The sequence below is a fragment of the Nyctibius grandis genome, chromosome 11, assembly GCF_013368605.1.
Source record: "Nyctibius grandis isolate bNycGra1 chromosome 11, bNycGra1.pri, whole genome shotgun sequence".
Classification (NCBI taxonomy): domain Eukaryota; kingdom Metazoa; phylum Chordata; class Aves; order Nyctibiiformes; family Nyctibiidae; genus Nyctibius; species Nyctibius grandis.
In genome coordinates, this window is record NC_090668.1 from 24,348,790 (window position 1) to 24,368,656 (window position 19,867).

The window sequence follows — 19,867 nt, forward strand, 5'->3', positions numbered from 1 at the left end:
TTGACCTACCCCTTGGTGCATGGACAAGTTCTTTATTATGTCCCTGTGGCTCCTTCCTAACCTCTGGGATCAATACGTCCTGAGAAATATGTGCTGCTGGCCCAGCGGTGTCCCTGCTCCCTTCCAGTGATGGAGGGCTGAGTCTGGGTCCATCTGAGCCACTCGGATCCCACTGATTCCCTCCCCGAGACCTCCCAAGTCCTGCTCTCCAGGGATAACCCTCTGCTACAGCTGGGGATGTTGCTGCATGTGCACACAGAAAACCAAGTGTCCTGGCTGTGGGGAGACTTTCCCCATTCCCTGGGCTGCCCCGGGGCAATGCTCGGTGCATCATCTGCAGGCAGTAAATCCCGTGGCAGCGTTCGGGGCTGACCAAGGCTTCGGTCCCTCTTTGCCTCCGACAAAGCTTTATTGTTTCGGCGTGACCTGCTTTTAGGGGCCCCCTGAGTTCCAGCCATATATCTGTCCTTGCCAGATCCTGGAGGGCGGCTGGGACCCCGGCAGGGTCAGCGAAAGGCTATGGCACGGCTGGACGGCAATTGTCCTCCGGGCTGGGAAAAACCAGGGCCAAAGCTGTGCCGTGACCTGGAGGCTTTTAAAAAAAATCTGTGAAGGGTCCCAGGCTAGCGAAGCACTGGGCTGCTCTGCATCAGTGTGTCCTCTGCAGCCTCCCCTGAGCATCCTCTGAAGGGCCGTGCTGGTAGCCCTGCCCCTGATGGGGGATAAACCCGAAAGAAACGGGCAAACCAGAGAGTGCAAACCACTGGGCTTGTCTTAAATGGGGCATGAGGAGCAGAGCTGGGACGGTGACAGGCAAAATAAAACAAGGTGATTTGTATCCAGGACAGTTTGGGAGGGGATGGCTGGGAAGGTGTCACTGTCCCCTCGCCGATGGGCTGGAGGGAAGCCTCCGCGTGCCTCCTCCTGATGCTTTTTATTTATTTAATCTCCTCCAAGAAAAAGCAGCCCAATTCCCTCTCCTGGCCACGAGCAAACTCCATCCCCAGGATCAAGCAGCAGCGCCTGGTCAGCCCCTTCGCGCGGCTCCAGCAGGATGAAGGCTGCTGGCTCCCATCAATCTGCTAAAATAAAAAAACCCATGGGCAGAAGGTGCTAGTTTTGGGGGGAAGGATGCTGGGGATGGGGGGGAAGGATGCTGGGGATGGTGGTAAAGGATGCTGTCACCCCGAGGAGATGCCAGTGTGGCCTGTATGCATTAATGAAACACTTTCTTTCCGGTTAGGACTTGAAGGATGCTCATTGAAAATCAGGCTGCCATGGAAACCAAAGGTGTTTGGTCTTTTGGGAATGCTGCTGGACGGAGGCAGGGAGAGGTGCGGGGACGGGAAACAGCCTCTGCACATGAGGCATTTCAGCAAAACCCTTGATTTACCGTCGGTCGGTACCTCTCTGTTGCTTGCGGCTGCTAATTGCGGGAGAGAGGGGGTTGTCGCTTTGCTGGATGCTTTGTCTGACCCCGGAGCCTCCTCGCCCTCGGCGTGGCCCTGCGTGGATGTGGCACGTGGATCCTCGTGGCCGCAGGGATCTGCAGTAGCAGCGGCACAGGGTCCGGAGGGGATGAGCAGCCGCGGAGCTCCGAGCATCCTTCTTGCTTTCGGCACCATGCCCCTGGCAGGAGGCAGCAGGTCGGGGCACCTCTGGCTGCTCCGAGCCCCCCGGTCCCAACACAGCCCCTCACCATGAGAAGTACCTACCAACGCGTGTTTTAATTAGGATAATTAAATGAGCTGTGCTAGGAAGAAGGACCAAAGCGGGTCCCTGTAGCACGCATGACGCAGCTCTTTGCGGTGGCTCGTACAACGCCCTGCAACACTTGGCTGTGAGTACAGATGCTGCTGGAGGTGGTCGTTAAGTCTAATTAATTGCAAAGATACCCAGCGTTTTCTGATTTACCTCGTACGTGGGGTTTTATAGGCACGTGTGCGCTTGTATCTGCTCATGGTTAGTTGATAATGCCAAAACATACAGGCTGTCGTGTACTTTGCCATGTTATATAGGATACCAAAATAACTTGAGGGTTAACAAAAAAATTCTCGAGGACGGGATTGTTCGTGATGGATAAAATCCCGTGAACAAAGCTATTGGCATCATTTCACTTGCAAATCGAGCAGCGAAGCAAAATACCATTTATGAAACTGTAATTTATTCTTGGAAAATCAAGCGCTTTTACAGTGTCAGCTTGTCGCAGGTTAAGTTACAGAAAAGGGAAAAACCAGATTAATGATGAACGTGACAACATTTCAGGGGAAATCATCACAGCAAAAGCCTTTGACAAGCTGGATTATTTTTCTTTTCTCCTGAGAACATTAAACCAGCGATTTCTTCGGGGCTCAGTGATGCCGGCTGCAACTGAGCAAGGTCTGGGGAGGTCCCTGCACGCCTTCGCCCCCTGTCCTGCTGCATCCAGTGCTGGGGACCCCTCGGCACCTGCAGAAGCCAAAAAGCAAAGTCTGGCTCATGATTTTTTTTCCTCTGCCTGCAATTAGTCCATCCCTTAACAATCCTCTTTCCTGCAGATGTGCATATGATATTCTTGTATTTTGTTCCTGCGCAACTAAAACCAAGTAACGTGGACAAGCAAAGTCACCCCTCTGGTAGGGACATCACCAGTGCCACCACAACTGGGGCATCATTCTTGTTCTGGAGAACATCCTTGTTCAGGAGCACAAGTGTGATGAGGAGCAGCTGAGGGACCTGGGAGTGTTTAGTCTGGAGAAAAGGAGGCTGAGGGGAGACCTTATCGCTCTCTACAACTGCCTGAAAGGAGGGTGTAACAAGGCAGGTGTTGGTCTCTTCTCCCAGGTAACAAGCAATAGGACAAGAGGAAACGGCCTCAAGTTGTGCCAGGGGAGGTTTAGATTGGAGATCAGGGACAATTTCTTCACTGAAAGGGTTGTCAAGCACTGGAACAGGCTGCCCAGGGCAGTGGGGGAGTCACCATCCCTGGAAGGATTTAAAAGACAAGTAGAGGTGGTGCTGATGGACATGGTTCAGTGGTGGGCTTGACAGTGCTGGGTTAACAGTTGGACTCGATGATCTTAAAGGTCCTTTCCAACCAAAACGATTCTGTGATTCTACAATCAAACCCCTTCAGCAGCTCCTCCATCAGCAGCTCCTCCAGAGGAACCGCAGGAGATGCTCCATGACCTGGTTCCTTGAAAAAGGTCTCCCAAGGTCTCCTTTCTGCCCTGGCTTTTACTCCCCATCCCTCTTGGCCCTCTTCCCTCTGAGCAGGAGATGGCTCCCCACCACACACCCACTGCAGTCATTGCAATGGGGGTGGGAAGAAAATTAATATAATTTGTATAAGACAAGGGCAGAGCTTGTTAAAATCAGTAACGAGGTGATTAGGAGGTCTGGCCTCATCTCCTGGGGTGGGAGTTCCTGGACCACTTGGAGCTGTGAGTCCCACCTTGGGGTCACACTCTGGACGTGCATCTTATGTCTTTATTAAGGGAACTATCAGGAAATAGTCCTAATCCTGGCGATTTCTGCACCAGCATCTTTCAAGGTCTCACCCCAAGCGCTGGATCCTGCCTCTGCCTTGGGAACAGGGTCTTGGCAGGGAGGGTGGAAATTCCTGATCTTCCAAACGAAGTTTCAGATAAAGAAATTAATTAAATGGCCTCAAACGCATTATTGCCGGTGGTGACCGTGCCGTGACCGGTACCTGACATGCCACAGGGGATGGGGGCTGTCTCAAGGGCTGCCTTGAGGAGCATGGTGGCATTGGGTCGATGGTTGGACTTGATGATCTTTTAGGTCTTTTCCAACCTTAACACTTCTATGATTCTATGATCTGGGCTCAGAGGGTGATGTGGGGCTGGGAGGGCACCCATGGTCCCTGGGGGAGGAGGAGGTGGAGGTGGGCTGGGGGGGACCCTGGGTGGGGAGCCACGGCAGCAAGGTGCTTTCAAACCCATCTTCAAAGGGCAGCTGTGATGAGTTTGCAAGTGCTCAGCGCAGGAGAGGGGAACCCCAGCACCCCTTTTCCTTTCCTCCAGCACTTCAAACGCTCCGGATAAGCCCCTAGATGAGGGTTTCATTGCAATTAAGATTTAATTCTGCCTTTCACGCTTTGGGTAGGCAGATAACACCAACGGCAGCGGGGCGGCACAGGCAGAGGTGTGCTTTTTGCCCGCCGTTAAATCGCAATCCCCGCAACGAGCTATTTGGGGCTGGAGACGGTAGTCCCGTAATTCGGGCCCGTGTCCCCGCGGCGCTCGCCAAAGGTGATGGTAAAACGGAGTTCACGACCCGAGGAGCTATCGCCGGCTGTAATAATGTGTCACGTATTAAGGGAGCGTGTTTGAAACCACATTATATTATTAAAATTCATAGAAGTGATTTATAGGGGTTTTTAAAAACAGCAGCTTGCCAATATAAATTGGCTTAGGAAAGTCAACTGTAATCCACCCAGGGTCCAAATAATGACATTTCCTCCAATACATCCAAAAAGCTGAAAAGCAGAAAATAATCTCCAGGCTCCGGAGATAAGGCAAGCGCCCAAGGGAACGGGGACGCTGAAATATTCATGCGCTCGTAGATTGGATGGTGGAAACGGCCGTTCCCAGCGGCTGGGTTTAGGGACTGATGAATTTAGTTACTGTACCTTTATATTTATCGCTCAATAAACAAGACAAGCTCCTTTACGAGACTAATTTAGCTATTTTAGCGCCGAGGAAATGGCTTTCTGGGCAAGAGGAGAGTTTGATGGTTTGTATGAAATTAGGAGACTTTTTAATTTAGCCAAAGTGGGTGGGGGTCTGATGGAGCTGTGAATAATGGGGCTGGAAACCCAGATTTGAGGATTAAACCCCCCCTGGACCAGGCCTGAAGCGGGTCGGGGTGCCCAGTGCTGGTTTTTGGGGGACTCCGCAGCCTTTCGGGGCCGCTGGCACCCGCTGATGAAGATGTTCCAGCTCTTGATTTTTAAAGATTATTTTTCGAGGCAAAAAAGTGCCTTGTAAAAAGTGTCAGCAAATGAAATGGTGATGCCCGGGCGGGATTAGTGCTAAAAAATGACCTTTCGGATAGTTCGGGCTTTATGGGATACTGTAAATCCTCCCTGTGCTGGCAGGGTTATAACTAGGACATTAGCAGTAACATCTTCTCTAGCATCGCTGGCGTTCGGAGATGAAACTACCTGACACAATTTTTTGGAGTATTTCTGGAGCTGAAGAGTTGATGTGAGATGTTTCCAGCAGAAATTTGAATGTGCACGGTCAAAAAGGAGATTTCTTTTATAAAAGATGCATTTTGAACACTCAAATAGGGTTGGTGGGGTTTTTTTGAGACTACTAATATTTCCAATAGCCAAAAATCGAAGTGATTTAAACGTATTGCTTGGGTCTTTTTTTCATTCCCTTAGTTTCTAAGACTTTAGATAAATATTGTCAAGCCTTTTTTTTATTGCCATGAAGGCAGGGAAAGTCCTTTTTTAATGAAAGCCACGAGCCCTGTACAATACCTGGACTCCACAGCTGTTGTTTGAAGCACTGTATTCCACTGAACTTCCACAAAAATTCCCCGACTGAGCTAGTGCTGATCTTTTTTTTTCATCTCTTGTGTTGCCACTGGGAAATAAAATTAGTTTTTAATGCTTGTATTTATGATGAAGTCTATCTTTAGACAATCTGTGCTGCAATTTAGTGGTTTCGAGAGCTTCAGGGAGTTGTTTGAAGCAACTCTTCACTCACCTGCTTGTTGAAATCCGCTTTAGAAAGTGCTGCTGGGCTCAGCTTCGCTCATTTATTCCCTGTAACCCTTCGTTTTGACTGTCCTTTGGCACCAAGAGCAGCGGCAGGAGGAGAGGACGGGGCTGTTCCTCTGTCCAACTCGTTGATAAATGGTGTTTTCCCAAAGCAACTTGTCCTGCGGCTGCTGGGGATGGGCTTGGCTTTGCCATTAACGCCAGGAGATGCTGGCTCCTCCCGAGGAGTCCCCATGCACCGGCCCTCGTTTGCAAGGCAGTTAATTACTTTCGGCAGCAGCTGCAGTTGTGCAGGATGAGATGCAGGAGGGCAACCAAGCTGGTGAAGGGTCTGGAGGGTCTGACCTACGAGGAACGGCTGAGGGAGCTGGGGGTGTTTAGCCTGGAGAAGAGGAGGCTCAGAGGTGACCTTAGTGCAGTCTACAACTACCTGAAGGGAGGTTGTAGTGGAGTGGGAGTCGGCCTCTTCTCCCAGGCAACTAGTGATAGGACAAGAGGACACAGCCTCAAGCTTCACCAGGGGAGATTCAGGTTGGACATTAGGAAGCATTTCTTCTCAGCAAGGGTCATTAGCCATTGGAAGGGGCTGCCCAGGGAGGCGGTGGAGTCACCATCTCTGGAGGGGTTTAAGAAAAGACTGGACATGGCCCTTAGTGCCCTGGTCTAGTTGACATGGTGGTGTCAGGGCAATGGTTGGACTCAATGATCCCAGAGGGTTCTTCCAACCTGATTGATTCTGGGATTCTGTGATTCTGTAACCGAGCCCCAAAAAAATCACTATTAATTAGCCCCATCCCAGCCATCTCTTCAGGTCTGATTAAGGAAACAGCCGCAGTGCTGAGCCACCATCAACACCCTCCTTTCTCCACGCAGCGATGAAGCACACGGGACATTTGCAAGAGGGTGGCCCATGGTTCACATCCCCTCTTCTGGGGCAAGGATAAACCTTCTCCATCGGCCTCATGGATGCCGCTGTGTCATCAGGCTTTGGGCTTCACACCCGGCTGACCGGTACCTTGTGGAGGTGGGAATGTTGGTTTAACACCCTGCCTGACACGCCGAGGTTTGTGCCGTCCCGGTTGGCAGCGTGCTCGCTCCCAGGGATGCTCATCCCACCTCGGCCATCGCAGACCAGTTTGCAGCTGGGCTGGAAAAGGCTGGAGCGTGGCTTTAATCCAGGGTTTCTGCAAAGAGCCACCAGGCAAAGTGATGCCCCGTTAGTGCCCGAGGCAGCGGGAAAGCAGCTGGCAGCAGCAGCTGAGCAAGAGCCAGGATTAACTGGACATTACTTTGGCCCTCCAAGCACGAGGTGTCACCCCTTGAGCTCTCACCTCACCCACCTCCCCAGCTGCCAAAGAACCACCAACAACCCAGCACCTCCTCAGCCCTTACAAACTGCATTTTGGAAGCTGCTCTTTGAGAGGAGCCGAACTCAGCAGCCCACATCCCCACCCACGACAAAAGCACCACTCGAGCTCTTTTATTCTAGCTTTATTTTTCTTGTACAAGTAGCCACAGGCTAAAATCTAAACAGAGCAAACTACAAAAAAAAAGGGTTTTATTTTATTAATTTTTTTTATACAGAGCTAACAATCGTGGGATCAGTGGGATTTCAAATATCAGGACAGTTCAAAGTAAGAAAGGTAGAAAATAAACAGTAGAAAAGTGCTTTGCAATTTGGGTTTTTAACATTACTCTTTAACGATTGAGTCCCGAAGAGGACTGGGACAAAGGTTTCGCATCCTCTTTATTGTTACTTTATTACAAACATAAAGATGTTGCGAGTTTAAATGGTGGAAATATGATCAAAGTAAAATCCCTCTTTGCTTTGTAAGACCCTGAGCCAAAGCCCCGTGAAATCAGGCTTTTCCCCGACTCACCAGGCTCTGCAACGGCCCCGTCCCTTCTTGTCGCACGACGCCGGGGCTCAGACCCCGATCCCCAGCGGTACGGTGGGGTTTGGTGCCGTGGCTGGGGATGCTGGACCCATCGCCCTGCCCAAGCACCTTTCCTTTCTTTTCCCTTTTTTTTGTTTTAATTTGGCAGGTGGGGAAAATACATGAGCATCGCATCGCTAGCTAGGATTTTTAATCTGCCTTCACTGGCGCAGCCTGGGGAGGGATGGATTTCCAAACACTGTTTGCACAGATGAAGTAAGTAGCTCCCCCCCCTCCCCACTGCTGTTTGTTTTCATAAGCTTTTAATTTCCTTTTTTTTTAATCGATCTTCCCAGCCTTAAGTGCTGTCAGTCAGCTCAGACACTGCACCGATTCCCCCTGAAATGCCGTGGGATGGTTATCCCACGGGCAGCAAAAACCTTCCCTTCGCTATCCAGAATCACAGAATCCCAGAATCAATCAGGTTGGAAAAGACCTCTGGGATCATCGAGTCCAACCATTGCCCTGACACCACCATGGCAACTAGACCAGGGCACTAAGGGCCATGTCCAGGCTTTTCTTAATCACCTCCAGAGATGGTGACTCCACCACCTCCCTGGGCAGCCCCTTCCAATGGCTAACGACCCTTTCTGAGAAGAAATGCTTCCTAATGTCCAAACTGAACCTCCCCTGGCGAAGCTTGAGGCTGTGTCCTCTTGTCCTAGCGCTGGTTGCCCGGGAGAAGAGGCCGACTCCCACTCCACTACAACCTCCCTTCAGGTAGTTGTAGACTGCACTAAGGTCACCTCTGAGCCTCCTCTTCTCCAGGCTAAACACCCCCAGCTCCCTCAGCCGTCCCTCGTAGGTCAGACCCTCCAGACCCTTCACCAGCTTGGTCACCCTCCTCTGGACTCGCTCCAACACCTCAACATCTTTCTTGAAGTGCGGGGCCCAGAACTGGACACAGGATTCAAGGTGTGGCCTCACCAGTGCCGAGTACAGAGGGACGATCCCTTCCCTGGACCGGCTGGCTACACTATTCCTGATAGAGGCCAGGATGCAACAACCCTTCGTAGCCTCTCTCCTCTTTTATTGCCAATTTAAAATGTCCCTTGGTATAATTCTGCGTGGAAGCTTTAAAATACCCAGACTGGTCCAGCACTTCAATATTTCAGCATCTTTACAAAACAAGGAAGAAGAAAGATATGGTAGACACAAACAAATACCTGAATCCAACAGCGTGAAAATACCCTGTCACAGCATTAAAAACTATTCCCTGTTCAACTAAAGACAATGTGGATACTATCCCTGAGGTAGCAGCCATCTCTGGTCAACGTGAGAACTCCAAGAATAGGTTGTGCCCATTATGGGTTACCAAAAAAAAATACAATAAAAAAAATAAAAATCAGCTTTTGGATACTTTATTCCTTGCTGTAATTTCGTCTCACCACAGAAAAGCAAGAGGGTTTGTTTTTTATTTTTTGGATCTGGCAGCGAGTTGAATGAGTGGAATTATTTGCTTGGAAAAATACTAGAGGATGAGATTCCTACCCCAAACGTGGACGGTTGCCAGCAGCTTGCACCAGATCCAACACCTGCCCGTTATCCCATGGTTTTATCTCCAGATAAAACTCTCTGATTCCTCCCGTCAAGAAAAGGGGGAGAAAAAAGAAATAAAAAAATCTAGCAAACTATTGCTTAAATGTTTGAGGTGTATAAATGAGTGATCAGGGTGAAGGGAGCTCTGGCAGGTGGATGAGGATGGGTGCAAGGCACCGGTCACACCCCGGGGACAGCCCGGCTGGTTCAGCCCTCTGGTCCCGGTACTTAAACCAATGCCCAGACCCCTTTGCTATGGCACAGCCCCACGCCCCGTCCCATTTCTGGCCCCAGGTGGGGGGGGGTTTGGGGGCCAGTGGGTTTGCACCGTGGATGCAGCAGAGCTTTACCCCAAGGCTCACGAGGGCTCATCCCTTCTGGGACGCTGCCACGGCGGTTGCCAGTGGCACGGGACATGTTCCCAGAGCAGAAATGCTCCTGCTCAACCAACAGCCCGGCCAAAGCCTGACAGGGATTGCTTTGAAGAAGCCTCTGGTTCCATGAAAACAGGCACATGGTCATGAAAGACCTGGGAGGAGCATTTTTGACACCTGTGAAACCTCATCCAAACCACCGGCAGCACACGGGGACCTGCAGTCCTACTTGTCTACCCAGGTACAACGTGTCTACCTAAGTACAACATGTCTACCCAAGTACAACATGTCTACCTAAGTACCACATGTCTACCCAAGTACAACATGTCTACCCAAGTACAACATGTCTACCTAAGTACCACATGTCTACCCAAGTACAACATGTCTACCCAAATACAACGTGTCTACCCAAGTACAACTGCTCTTCAAGCACAGAATAAAAATCCAGCGTTTCCCTCAAAGGGCAAGAGTTTGGATGGACCAAGGACAGCCTTGAAGCTGTACCCCACGCTGAAATCAAACACAAGCTCTTTTTTTTTTCTTTTTTCCTTCTTGTTTTACAGATTAAAGCCCAGACACATTCCAGGTGATGTTTTCTGAAGTTTTCGGTTGGCACAGCTTTGCCTTCAGCCCAGCTCAGGCATTGAACGGTGAGAGGGGCTGTTACGTGTCGCTTCTCCAGCTAACTGGTAGCTAGATGTACTCCACAGCACAAAGCCAGAATGTGTCATTTGGAGGGGTTTGGGACTTGGGAGGCTTGGATAATTCAGGGAAGACCATGTCCTCCTGCTGGATCTCCAGACTTCAGCCTCATCCCTTCGGGGGCTGACCTGCCGCAACCATCTACATTAGGTCCCAATGATACGGACTGACAAGAGTGGAAAAGAAACCCCAAAAAAGAGGAAAAGCTAAACATCTAAAAAATAAGTCTTTAAAGATTCACATCCATCTTCAACCGTCTCAAACCAACACATCATCTGCATTGGTTTAAGCCATTACATTTCTGCATAATTATTTAAAAAAAAAAAAAAGAAAAAGCTCTACTCTTGACATACTATCGTATTTCAACTAGTCGAATGGCACAGAATTTCCCTTTAATAAAAGGAAGTAGTGACAAATACTTGTTACTATTACAATATCACAATAATATGATATTAAATTAATAGCATGTTCACAGCTCCAGGAAGTCTGAGCTGAAAGCTAGTCTAAATTCTGTGTTCACTTTGGCAACAGTACTTATTCAATGTGAACGTCGGCGTTACACACAAGAAAATAAAAAAAAAGAATAAAAATAAAAGGTGGGCTGGAGCGGGATGGCAGGAGGAGAGTGGGATTTCTTTGATATGAGGTTATAACTCAAGCTGTTTGGCATCTCCTCCTCCCTCCTGCCCTTCCCGAGCCCTGGCATCCTCCGGCTCCCACGATGGGATGGGCTGTGCTACTGGTCTCGCGTGGTGCCACCAGCGCTGTGCCCCCGGGGGCCGTTCCCAGGCTGTCTCCAGATCCAGCATCGCGTGAGAAGGAGTGTCCCTCCACAGTAGGTGTGAGCAGGAATCGGTCTGACGGCACATTTAGCCTCTTTGGTGGGGTGGGAGGAGGCTGTTTGGGTGTTTAATGCATAAGTTTAACCCCGTCACATTTTTTCTGTCCTGCAAGATGTCCACAGGAGGAGGAATTTTAATAGGAGAGGGCTACAAACACCGAGCCTCCAGAGCTCCTTGCTCCAAGGTCAGTGCTGTTACATCTGCTTGGGCCAAGCTGGATGATGTGATGTGGAAGGCCAGAGCCCTGCTCACAGCTCACCCAGCCCAGCACCAGCACACAGCGCAGGGGAAGAACTGTTTGCCTCATCGTCCTGTGTATTGGATTATTTACACAATTATTGGTAGCATCCCGTTGCCAAAGGGGAAGGTTATGAGGGATGTTTCTGACACAAGGGACTCTCCCACTGGTACCACTTAAAAAAATACAATTATTACTTTTTTTAAACTTAAACTCATTTCCTTTCCTGATTCCTTTCACTTTTCCTTGCAAATACAGCGACGTTTGACTTACCACCACCTGTACAAAGAGTTCAAACCTTCACATTCGCCTGGTTTTAACCAACCCATGTGGTGGGGAAAGGGCTGGCCAACGTCCCTGTCCCCAGTGCGTGCCCCCATCTCACCCCACGGACAACACCGGTCACTCACAAGGCTGCACCGTGCCAGGACAACCCAAAAACCATGGTGACACGGTGGCAGTTGGTCCCTGGAGGCAGGAGGGAGGTCATGCACAAACCCTCTCTTTGGTGTCAGGAGCTCCTCTGCCCACCCTGGGCATGGGGAAGGGGCAGCTGCTGGCAGCCCCCAGCATCCTCCAGCACAGGACCCCTCCTCGCCTCGGCCCTCGCAGGGAAGCAAGCCCTTTTTGGCTCAGCTCCTCCTCTGGATGATCTCCTTCTCACTGGAAATACGCTGGAGGAGCTGGGAGCAGCTCAGTAGCATCTCAAGGGGTTTGGGAAGTGCTGTGTCAGGGTCTCCTCGTAGGTGCTCCTGATGGCAGGGTGGGCTTTGAAGGGACAAGACAGTGATGGGGAGCCTTGGGGAGCCATAGCCTGAATACACCGAGGCAGCCACCACCACCACCCACTTTGGCCCTGCAAGAGCAACGATGCCGGCGAGCCACGGGGCATCAAGCCACGTGCCTGTGACGGCCCCAACAGTCTTTAAAGTAAAAAATAAAAACCATGATAGGAATCTCCGCCACACAAAAACCACACCGGAGCCCCGCTACGTGCCTAAAAGTAAAGCTCATAACACTAGTGAAGCACCTTGCGTTGTGCGGGGCTGGGTGGGAGAGGCAGGGATGGGGGGAGAGGACACACACGCGCGCACACACACACACACACACACACGAGTTTCCATCACGCTTGAGGTAGAACATTGCTTTCAAGGTTTGGAAGTGCTTTACATGGGAACAACAACAACACCACCACTGAGGCGGCAGGTACAGAGCGCGACTGCTGAGGTAGGACCAAGCTTGTACTGACCAAGTGCTACGCTATGTGTCTTTTTTTTTTTTGAACACGAAGGAAGACGCAGGTATTTCTGCTTTTCTGCTTCCCAGAAGACATTCATTCCGGTTGAGGTAGGTTCTGAGTTCACTCGGGTTGTCTGTCCAAGTCTTTCAGTAGCCCTCAGGCAGGCATCCTTTGACACACACACTCTTTTTTTTTTTTTAATCCTTTTTTTTTTTAAATTTTTTTTATATTCTTTTGAGTCAATCAGCAAAAAAAGTATCCTGAGAAATAGCGAAAGTGTACAAAATCATCAATTCCACGGAGAGATGGCCTTCCTGGGCCTCGATTTTTGGAGTCAAATTAGGATTTCTCCAAATCCAGTCTTCTGGAAATAAAAAATAGATCCAAAAAGTAGTCCTAAAGCTGCTGATCAGGAAATAAGTCTGGGATACCAAGAGGAAGAGGCTCCACTGTACCCCGAGTCTGTCAGAGACAGAAGAGTTTGCCAGACTCTGCCAAGGAGTCTTTTACTTAGCAGCTGCAGGGAAAAAAATCCATCATGACCAGTCTCGATAAAGCCATCGTCAGAAGAAACGCACCGAGAAGCCCGAGAGAGGTCAGAAAGATAAAACTTCACAGAGTTTCCAAAGGGCTGTATACATATATATATTTATATATATATATAAAAATAAAGCAAAACAAAAAAATAACAATCAGACCGTAGAAATCTTCAATTGACCTGAGATTGACGACTCGTAAAGACATCACCAGCCGCGGGTTTGGTTTCTGGTAACTCCTCCACGAGGGTTCGAGTCTTGGCAGTTTTATCCTTCATTGGCAGGACCGTCGTCGGGAGCCGGAGCTGCGGGGCTGCCGTCACGGAGGCTTTTTGGGACGGGGTCTGGCTGCTCCTCAATGATGCTGAACTCGTCCAGAGGGAGTGTGGATATCTGGGTGTCGTCATGGGTGGCTGGTGGGCTGTGAGCTGACTGGGAAGAGAGAAGAGGACAACACAATGACGAGGGGAGGTCACCAATGCTCTTAGATATGTGGCCACATCTGCATTTCCCATCTGCCATCCAGAGGGACCTTGAAAGGCTTGAGAGGTGGGCCCATGCCAACTGCATGAAGTTCAACAAGGCCAAGTGCAAGGTCCTGCACATGGGTCAGGGCAATCCCAAGCACAAATACAGGCTGGGCGGAGAATGGATTGAGAGCAGCGCTGAGGAGAAGGACTTGGGGGTGATGGTTGATGAGAAGCTCAATGTGAGACAGCAGTGCGTGCTTGCAGCACAGAAAGCCAACCGTGTCCTGGGCTGCATCCCCAGCAGCGTGGCCAGCAGGGCAAGGGAGGGGATTCTGCCCCTCTGCTCCGCTCTCGTGAGACCCCCCCACCTGCAGTGCTGCGTCCAGCTCTGGGGGCCACAACAGAAGAAGGACACGGAGCTGTTGGAGTGAATCCAGAGGAGGCCACGAAGATGATCAGAGGGCTGGAGCCCCTCTGCTCTGGAGACAGGCTGAGAGAGTTGGGGCTGTTCAGCCTGGAGAAGAGAAGGCTCCGGGGAGACCTTCTAGCACCTTCCAGTACCTGAAGGGGCTACAGGAAAGCTGGAGAGGGACTTTTTACAAGGGCATGGAGTGACAGGACGAGGGGGAATGGTTTTAAACTGAAAGAGGGAGATTTAGATTAGATATTAGGAAGAAATTCTTTCCTGTGAGGGTGGTGAGACACTGGAACAGGTTGCCCAGAGAAGCTGTGGCTGCCCCCTCCCTGGAAGTGTTCAAGGCCAGGTTGGATGGGGCTGTGAGCAACCTGGTCTGGTGGAAGGTGTCCCTGCCCATGGCAGGGGGTTGGAACTGGATGATCTTTAAGGTCCCTTCCAACCCAAACCAGTCTGTGATTCTATTCTGTGATTCTAGGTGTGCTCCCATCCCATGCTGCTGGACTCACCGTTATTCCCTTATCCTGCTGCTCCTGGGACGGGGATGCTGGGAATAACCTCTCCAGCTCGTTCATATCCAGCTGCTTTCCGTTCAGGTCCCGGTCATCCCTGTCCCTGCGAGCTGCCCCGTTGAGGACGAGGCCCGTGGCACTGCGCTGGCTCCTGGGGATCTGCGGGGTTGACAGCTGCTCCTGCACATTTTTGCACATCAGCAGCCTGAAAGAGGCAGAGCCTGAGGGTGAGCAAAGCCGGAGCCTCCCCCGCTTCCTTCCCCCAAGCCTGACTCCGCCTTATCCCTCTGCTATGTTCATTCACTCCCTAAATCCCTCCTATAAAGTCTCATCTCTTCCCCTTGCCATGAAAGGGCTTTTGGTTTGCAGGGAGGGTCAGGGCTTGCCATAGTGTGCCCAGGTGGCCAAGAAGGCCACTGGCATCCTGGCCTCTATTAGGAATAGTGTGGCCAGCCAGTCTAGGGAAGTGATCGTCCCTCTGTACTCGGCACTGGTGAGGCCGCACCTTGAATCCTGTGTCCAGTTCTGGGCCCCACACTGCAAGAAAGATGTTGAGGTGTTGGAGCGAGTGCAGAGGAGGGTGACCAAGCTGGGGAAGGGTCTGGAGGGTCTGACCTCCGAGGAACGGCTGAGGGAGCTGGGGGTGTTTAGCCTGGAGAAGAGGAGGCTCAGAGGTGACCTTAGTGCAGTCTGCAACTACCTGAAGGGAGGTTGTAGCACAGTGGGAGTCGGCCTCTTCTCCCAGGCAACTAGCAATAGGACAAGAGGACACAGCCTCAAGCTTCACCAGGGGAGGTTCAGGTTGGACATTAGGAAGCATTTCTTCTCAGAAAGAAATGCTGCGTGCCCTGAGATGTGCATGGGAAACTGTCACTGCACTGGGGGTGTGAGACCCCTGTGGGGACACCCACACACGAGCAGCGGCGCGAGCAGCCCCTACCTTCCTCTGTACCCGAACATGAGGAAGAGGACACAGAATATGATGCACGTGACGCCGATGTGGATCCCAATGATGATGCCGGTCGTGGAGGTTTTATTGTTCTGCTCATCCTTCATGCAGTCGCAGGGGGGATTCAGCACTGCCAGAAGAAAAGAGGAGAGGGGTCAGTGGTGCTGTTTTCCTATTGCTCCTCCAGCTTTTGGGGAGCCCAGAGCAAACGTTGGAGCCTGGGCAGTGCTGGGAGCCGTGTACGGGGAAGAGGAGAGCAGGGTGGGGGGCCGGGGGATCACTGTCTGCCAAAGCAGCTCCCCTGCTCCTGGTACCCCAGCAAGGCAGGCACAGCAGGCATAGGACTGCAAGGTCCATGGAGCCAGCCCCGTTACCCAGGCTGCTGTTATTAGACACACTTAATGACCAAAAAAGACTCTCATGTTAATTTTTCCAAAACCCCATGTCTGAGGTGGGAGGTGGGAGGTGGCCACCACGCTGATGCCTGATGGAAGGCACCGAGTAGGCAGATGACAAAGAGATTAGTATTTACTCCAACACAGACAGAGGAGTAATAACTGTCTCTTGAAGATATTCCCACTGGAAAGCTTAAAAGGCTTCCAAGAGCAGCAGGATGTTTTTTACACGTAGATGAATATGAAAGGTGTGATCAGTTAGAGATTCCCTCTAGAGATTTCCCCTTTTTCTGCCACATCATGCAGCGCTCGTGCGCTGCAGCCCCTCTTTCCAAAGCCACGTGTCCTTCCTTCCCAGCACCTGTGAAGGTCAAAATACCCAGGAGAGCGGACACGCTGGGTGCACCACAGCTCACTTGGGGATGGCAGCTCTTAGCGTATGCATGGGGGTTTGCTCGTGTTCATGGCCTCACCTCTGGCTCGAGCTTAGGGGACAAAACTGGCAATTACAGGGACATGTGGTTTGCCTTGTCCCCCCCGTGAAAAAGTCACCAGGTTGATCTGTGCTGCAGAGGTGTGGGCTCACTAACAAGGGCCAACGGGGCTGGTGCAAGCCGCGTGGCAGGGAAGCCGCCCCTACCAGCACGAGGTGGTCCCAGCCTCACCGAGTTCTGCTCTGTCATTATTTGTGATGCTGAACATAAATGAGTGGCTGAAAATGAGGTGGGGGGGGTAGAGCCCCAGGTGCCTGGGGGACGTGTCTGGGTGAGGCCTCACCACATTCCTGCAAAGCGGTTTTCCCAAAGCACTGCCGAGACCGACGTCCCCTCTCACCTGTCCTCTCCACAGGTTCCCTCAAGGACACGAAGCGGACGGTTGAGTTTCCATCCCCATGCTGGTTGTAGGCGAGGAGCTTGACTTCATACACCACTGAGGCATCTGTTTCAAAGGGGACACAAGAAGGACATTTCAGCCTTAATCATTAGTGTTATCTCCCTCAGTGATGCCTATTTAGGAACCGCACATCTTACCAAACACACACAAGGTGCTGCAAACAAGTACCTGCTACTGGGAGAGCACCCCAAGAACCTGGGGGAGAGCTGCAGCATCTCCTGTTCACAGAATCACAGAATCAATCAGGTTGGAAGAGCCCTCTGGGATCATCGAGTCCAACCATTGCCCTGACACCACCATGTCAACTAGACCATGGCACTAACTGCCATGTCCAGTCTTTTCTTAAACCCCTCCAGAGATGGTGACTCCACCACCTCCCTGGGCAGCCCCTTCCAATGGCTAATGACCCTTGCTGAGAAGAAATGCTTCCTAATGTCCAACCTGAACCTCCCCTGGCGAAGCTTGAGGCTGTGTCCTCTTGTCCTATTGCTAGTTGCCTGGGAGAAGAGGCCGACTCCCACTCTACTACAACCTTCGGTGTAGTGTAGTAGTTCGGTGGCTGTGCAACACATCCGAGCTCCCCCATCACCACAGGCTCTCCCAGGGGCAGGAGGGGACGCAGACCAAGCTGTCACCGTACTCACCCAGGTGGGTAATGTTGTACGCTGTGACGTTGCTGGGCAGCAGCACCGGACCTGTGTACTGGGAGAGGTGGACCTTGCGGTAATACAGCTTGAAGCCTTCGTGCTGGCCCAGTTTGATGGAGGGCTCCCACGTAGCCTGGACGGCGGTGCTGTTAATGACTTTAATAAAGAGGGATGGCATGGCTGGGACTGCAACAGAGAGAGAAAGACAGTGGGTTGCACGTGCTTTTATAGTCTGCGTGATGAGAAATCCCCCAGCAGCCTTTCCCTGCGGTCGCTGCACCAAAACTCATGCTGGGTGAGATTGAGAAAAATCAGATCAGACCAGATCCTGGTTTAACAGCTTTGAAAACTTCTTCAGGGAGCTGCAGGAGTTTCCAAGGGTTCGGTTCAGCAAGCAAAGAGGCTACTTTTACACTCCAGTTGCAATCTGATGCTCAGCCCCCTCGGGTCAGGGCAGGAATGCAGCGACTTTGGCAATGCATTCCCAAATTCCACTTTGCTGCCCTCACCCTGAGGGTAACGAGGACCTTTCAGAGTGATTAATCCCCCAGGGAGGAGGAAGGAACCAGAAGGGATGGAGCTGGAGACATCCGTCTTAAAAGCGTGCCAGGTACCTGCGCTGGCTTGCAGGGTGCGCGGGAGCTTGCTCTCCCCGTCGGCTTTAGGAGGGAGGTTTGTCATTCTGTGCTGGGGACTCAGGAGAGAACCAGGGCATCTTCACTGACAGCCTGAAGCACCTGAGCAGCCTGAGGTCCCCGCAGAGCCACGGCTGGCTGGTTTTGGTAGGCAGGCACTTACCTGGCCTTAGGGGTACATGGGGGTTTAGGGGGGAACATGTCCCTGCTGCTGCCCGGTGTCACTAAGGCCCCATTCAAAGTCCATCAGGACACTTTTTGCTCCAGTCAACCCCCAAACCCTGCCCTGGTTCTCGGGGTGTGCTGCAGCAGGATGGTCATGGCCATTTCATCCCCAGGTCCCCAAAAAGCTGCCCAGCCCCATCCTGCCCCATCAGCGTGGGCTGGGAGGCAAAGATTTGCAAACCAGAGCAAGTTTTTTTGTGATGCAAAGCTGGTTTTCCAAAGCTGGTTCTGCACAAACCCTGCCCCGGAGCCCTGTGCAGCGCTGGGGCACGTAGGACCATGTTCCCCCCAAGCCTCATCCTTCCCCTCTCCCTCCCTTCCTCATACGCTGATCGCACCAATGCAGAGATGTGTCTCAGCAGGACATTTCACTGATGATTTTTTTTTCACCTCATTTCCACAAAACACCCCCAGGCCAAACGCTCCCATCAGTTCCCCAGCCTTTGGCACCACTCAGAAGGTGCCAAGCACCAGGCGCTGCAGGCTCTGCCCTGCCCAGGGCTCTGCTCCACTACGGAGAAGGGTTTTTGGGCACTGCTCTACCAGGCAGTGAGTTCAGCTAAACCCTGCAGCAAAATTACCAGCAGAACAACCGCCTTGCTCCTCCAGCAGCCTGCAGGCTTTGAGGCAGAGCTATTTTTCCGATCCCACGCGATTACAAGCTCAAAAGTTCCCAAATATAAGGATTGCTGGGCTTGCATTGGACCGATGCTGCTTTTTGTCTTGTTTTTTTCCCCCAAAGGGTCTCTAAAGGATGAGCAAATTTAGTGAGCGATGGCGAAAGGCAGATGAATCGCGGCCGTGTCGATCTAAGACTGACGAGAGCTAAAAAGGGAAATTTAACAGCAAAGGCAAAACCACGCAGCACAACGGTTTGCCTTGTCCCAGGCACCGAGAGCTCCAGCTTTCCCACGAGGAGATTTAGGGGAAGGAAAGACATCTCTCGTGGTGAGCAGGAGGGTCTGGGCAGCGCTGCCTCTTCCCAAAGTGATGCCCTCCTGCAGGTTGCAGGGGCTTTGCCTGACGCCCTCCGAATAAGCGTGGGGAGAGGACCAAGTCCCAGCTGCCTGGTGAGCATCTCCACGGGGATTCAGGAGGAAAGACTCAGAGAGCAGCTGTCCTCGGCCACGTTAATGAGGTCCCATCCTGCCTGAGTGCTGCCAATGGGGAAAAAAGGGGCTGAAATATTTTTTCTTGCTAGGATTTACTCTGATTGCATTGATGGGAAGGCTGCGCTTAGCAATTTCTGGGTGTAAAACACAGAGTAAATTCTATTTATACCAGAAGGTACCATTCTTCCCAAGGCTGCCTATTTTTGCAACCCAATTAAATACTTGTTTTTCCTAAGTCTCCCAATTCCCCTTAGGGCAAAATTAGGAATTGTCTGGATCCCCCCCTCTGAGACGTTGGACTCTTGCTTAAAGCTTCCAAATCAAACACCACAGAAAGGGAAATGGCATTATCCCAGGGACAAAGAAACACTGATGTGGGCCATCCTGATTTGCGAAGAGTTGGCTTTATTTTATGGTTGCAGCGCCTTACATTTAATAAAAACCACAATCTCTCTCCTTCAAAGTATGGAA

General features: G+C 51.4%; 1 protein-coding gene across 1 annotated transcript in view; it reads right to left on the minus strand.

The window, feature by feature from the left end:
• Window positions 1–13,409: 13,409 nt before the first annotated feature.
• The window catches only part of IGDCC3 (immunoglobulin superfamily DCC subclass member 3), a 110,156-nt gene continuing 103,698 nt past the window's right edge, over window positions 13,410–19,867 (minus strand). The window contains exons 10-14 of the mRNA XM_068409829.1: window positions 17,422–17,610; window positions 16,718–16,822; window positions 15,480–15,618; window positions 14,537–14,744; window positions 13,410–13,574 (exon numbers count right to left, since the gene is read on the minus strand). Coding sequence (XP_068265930.1) covers window positions 13,410–13,574; window positions 14,537–14,744; window positions 15,480–15,618; window positions 16,718–16,822; window positions 17,422–17,610 — 806 coding nt within the window. The remainder of the gene's footprint in view (window positions 13,575–14,536; window positions 14,745–15,479; window positions 15,619–16,717; window positions 16,823–17,421; window positions 17,611–19,867) is intronic.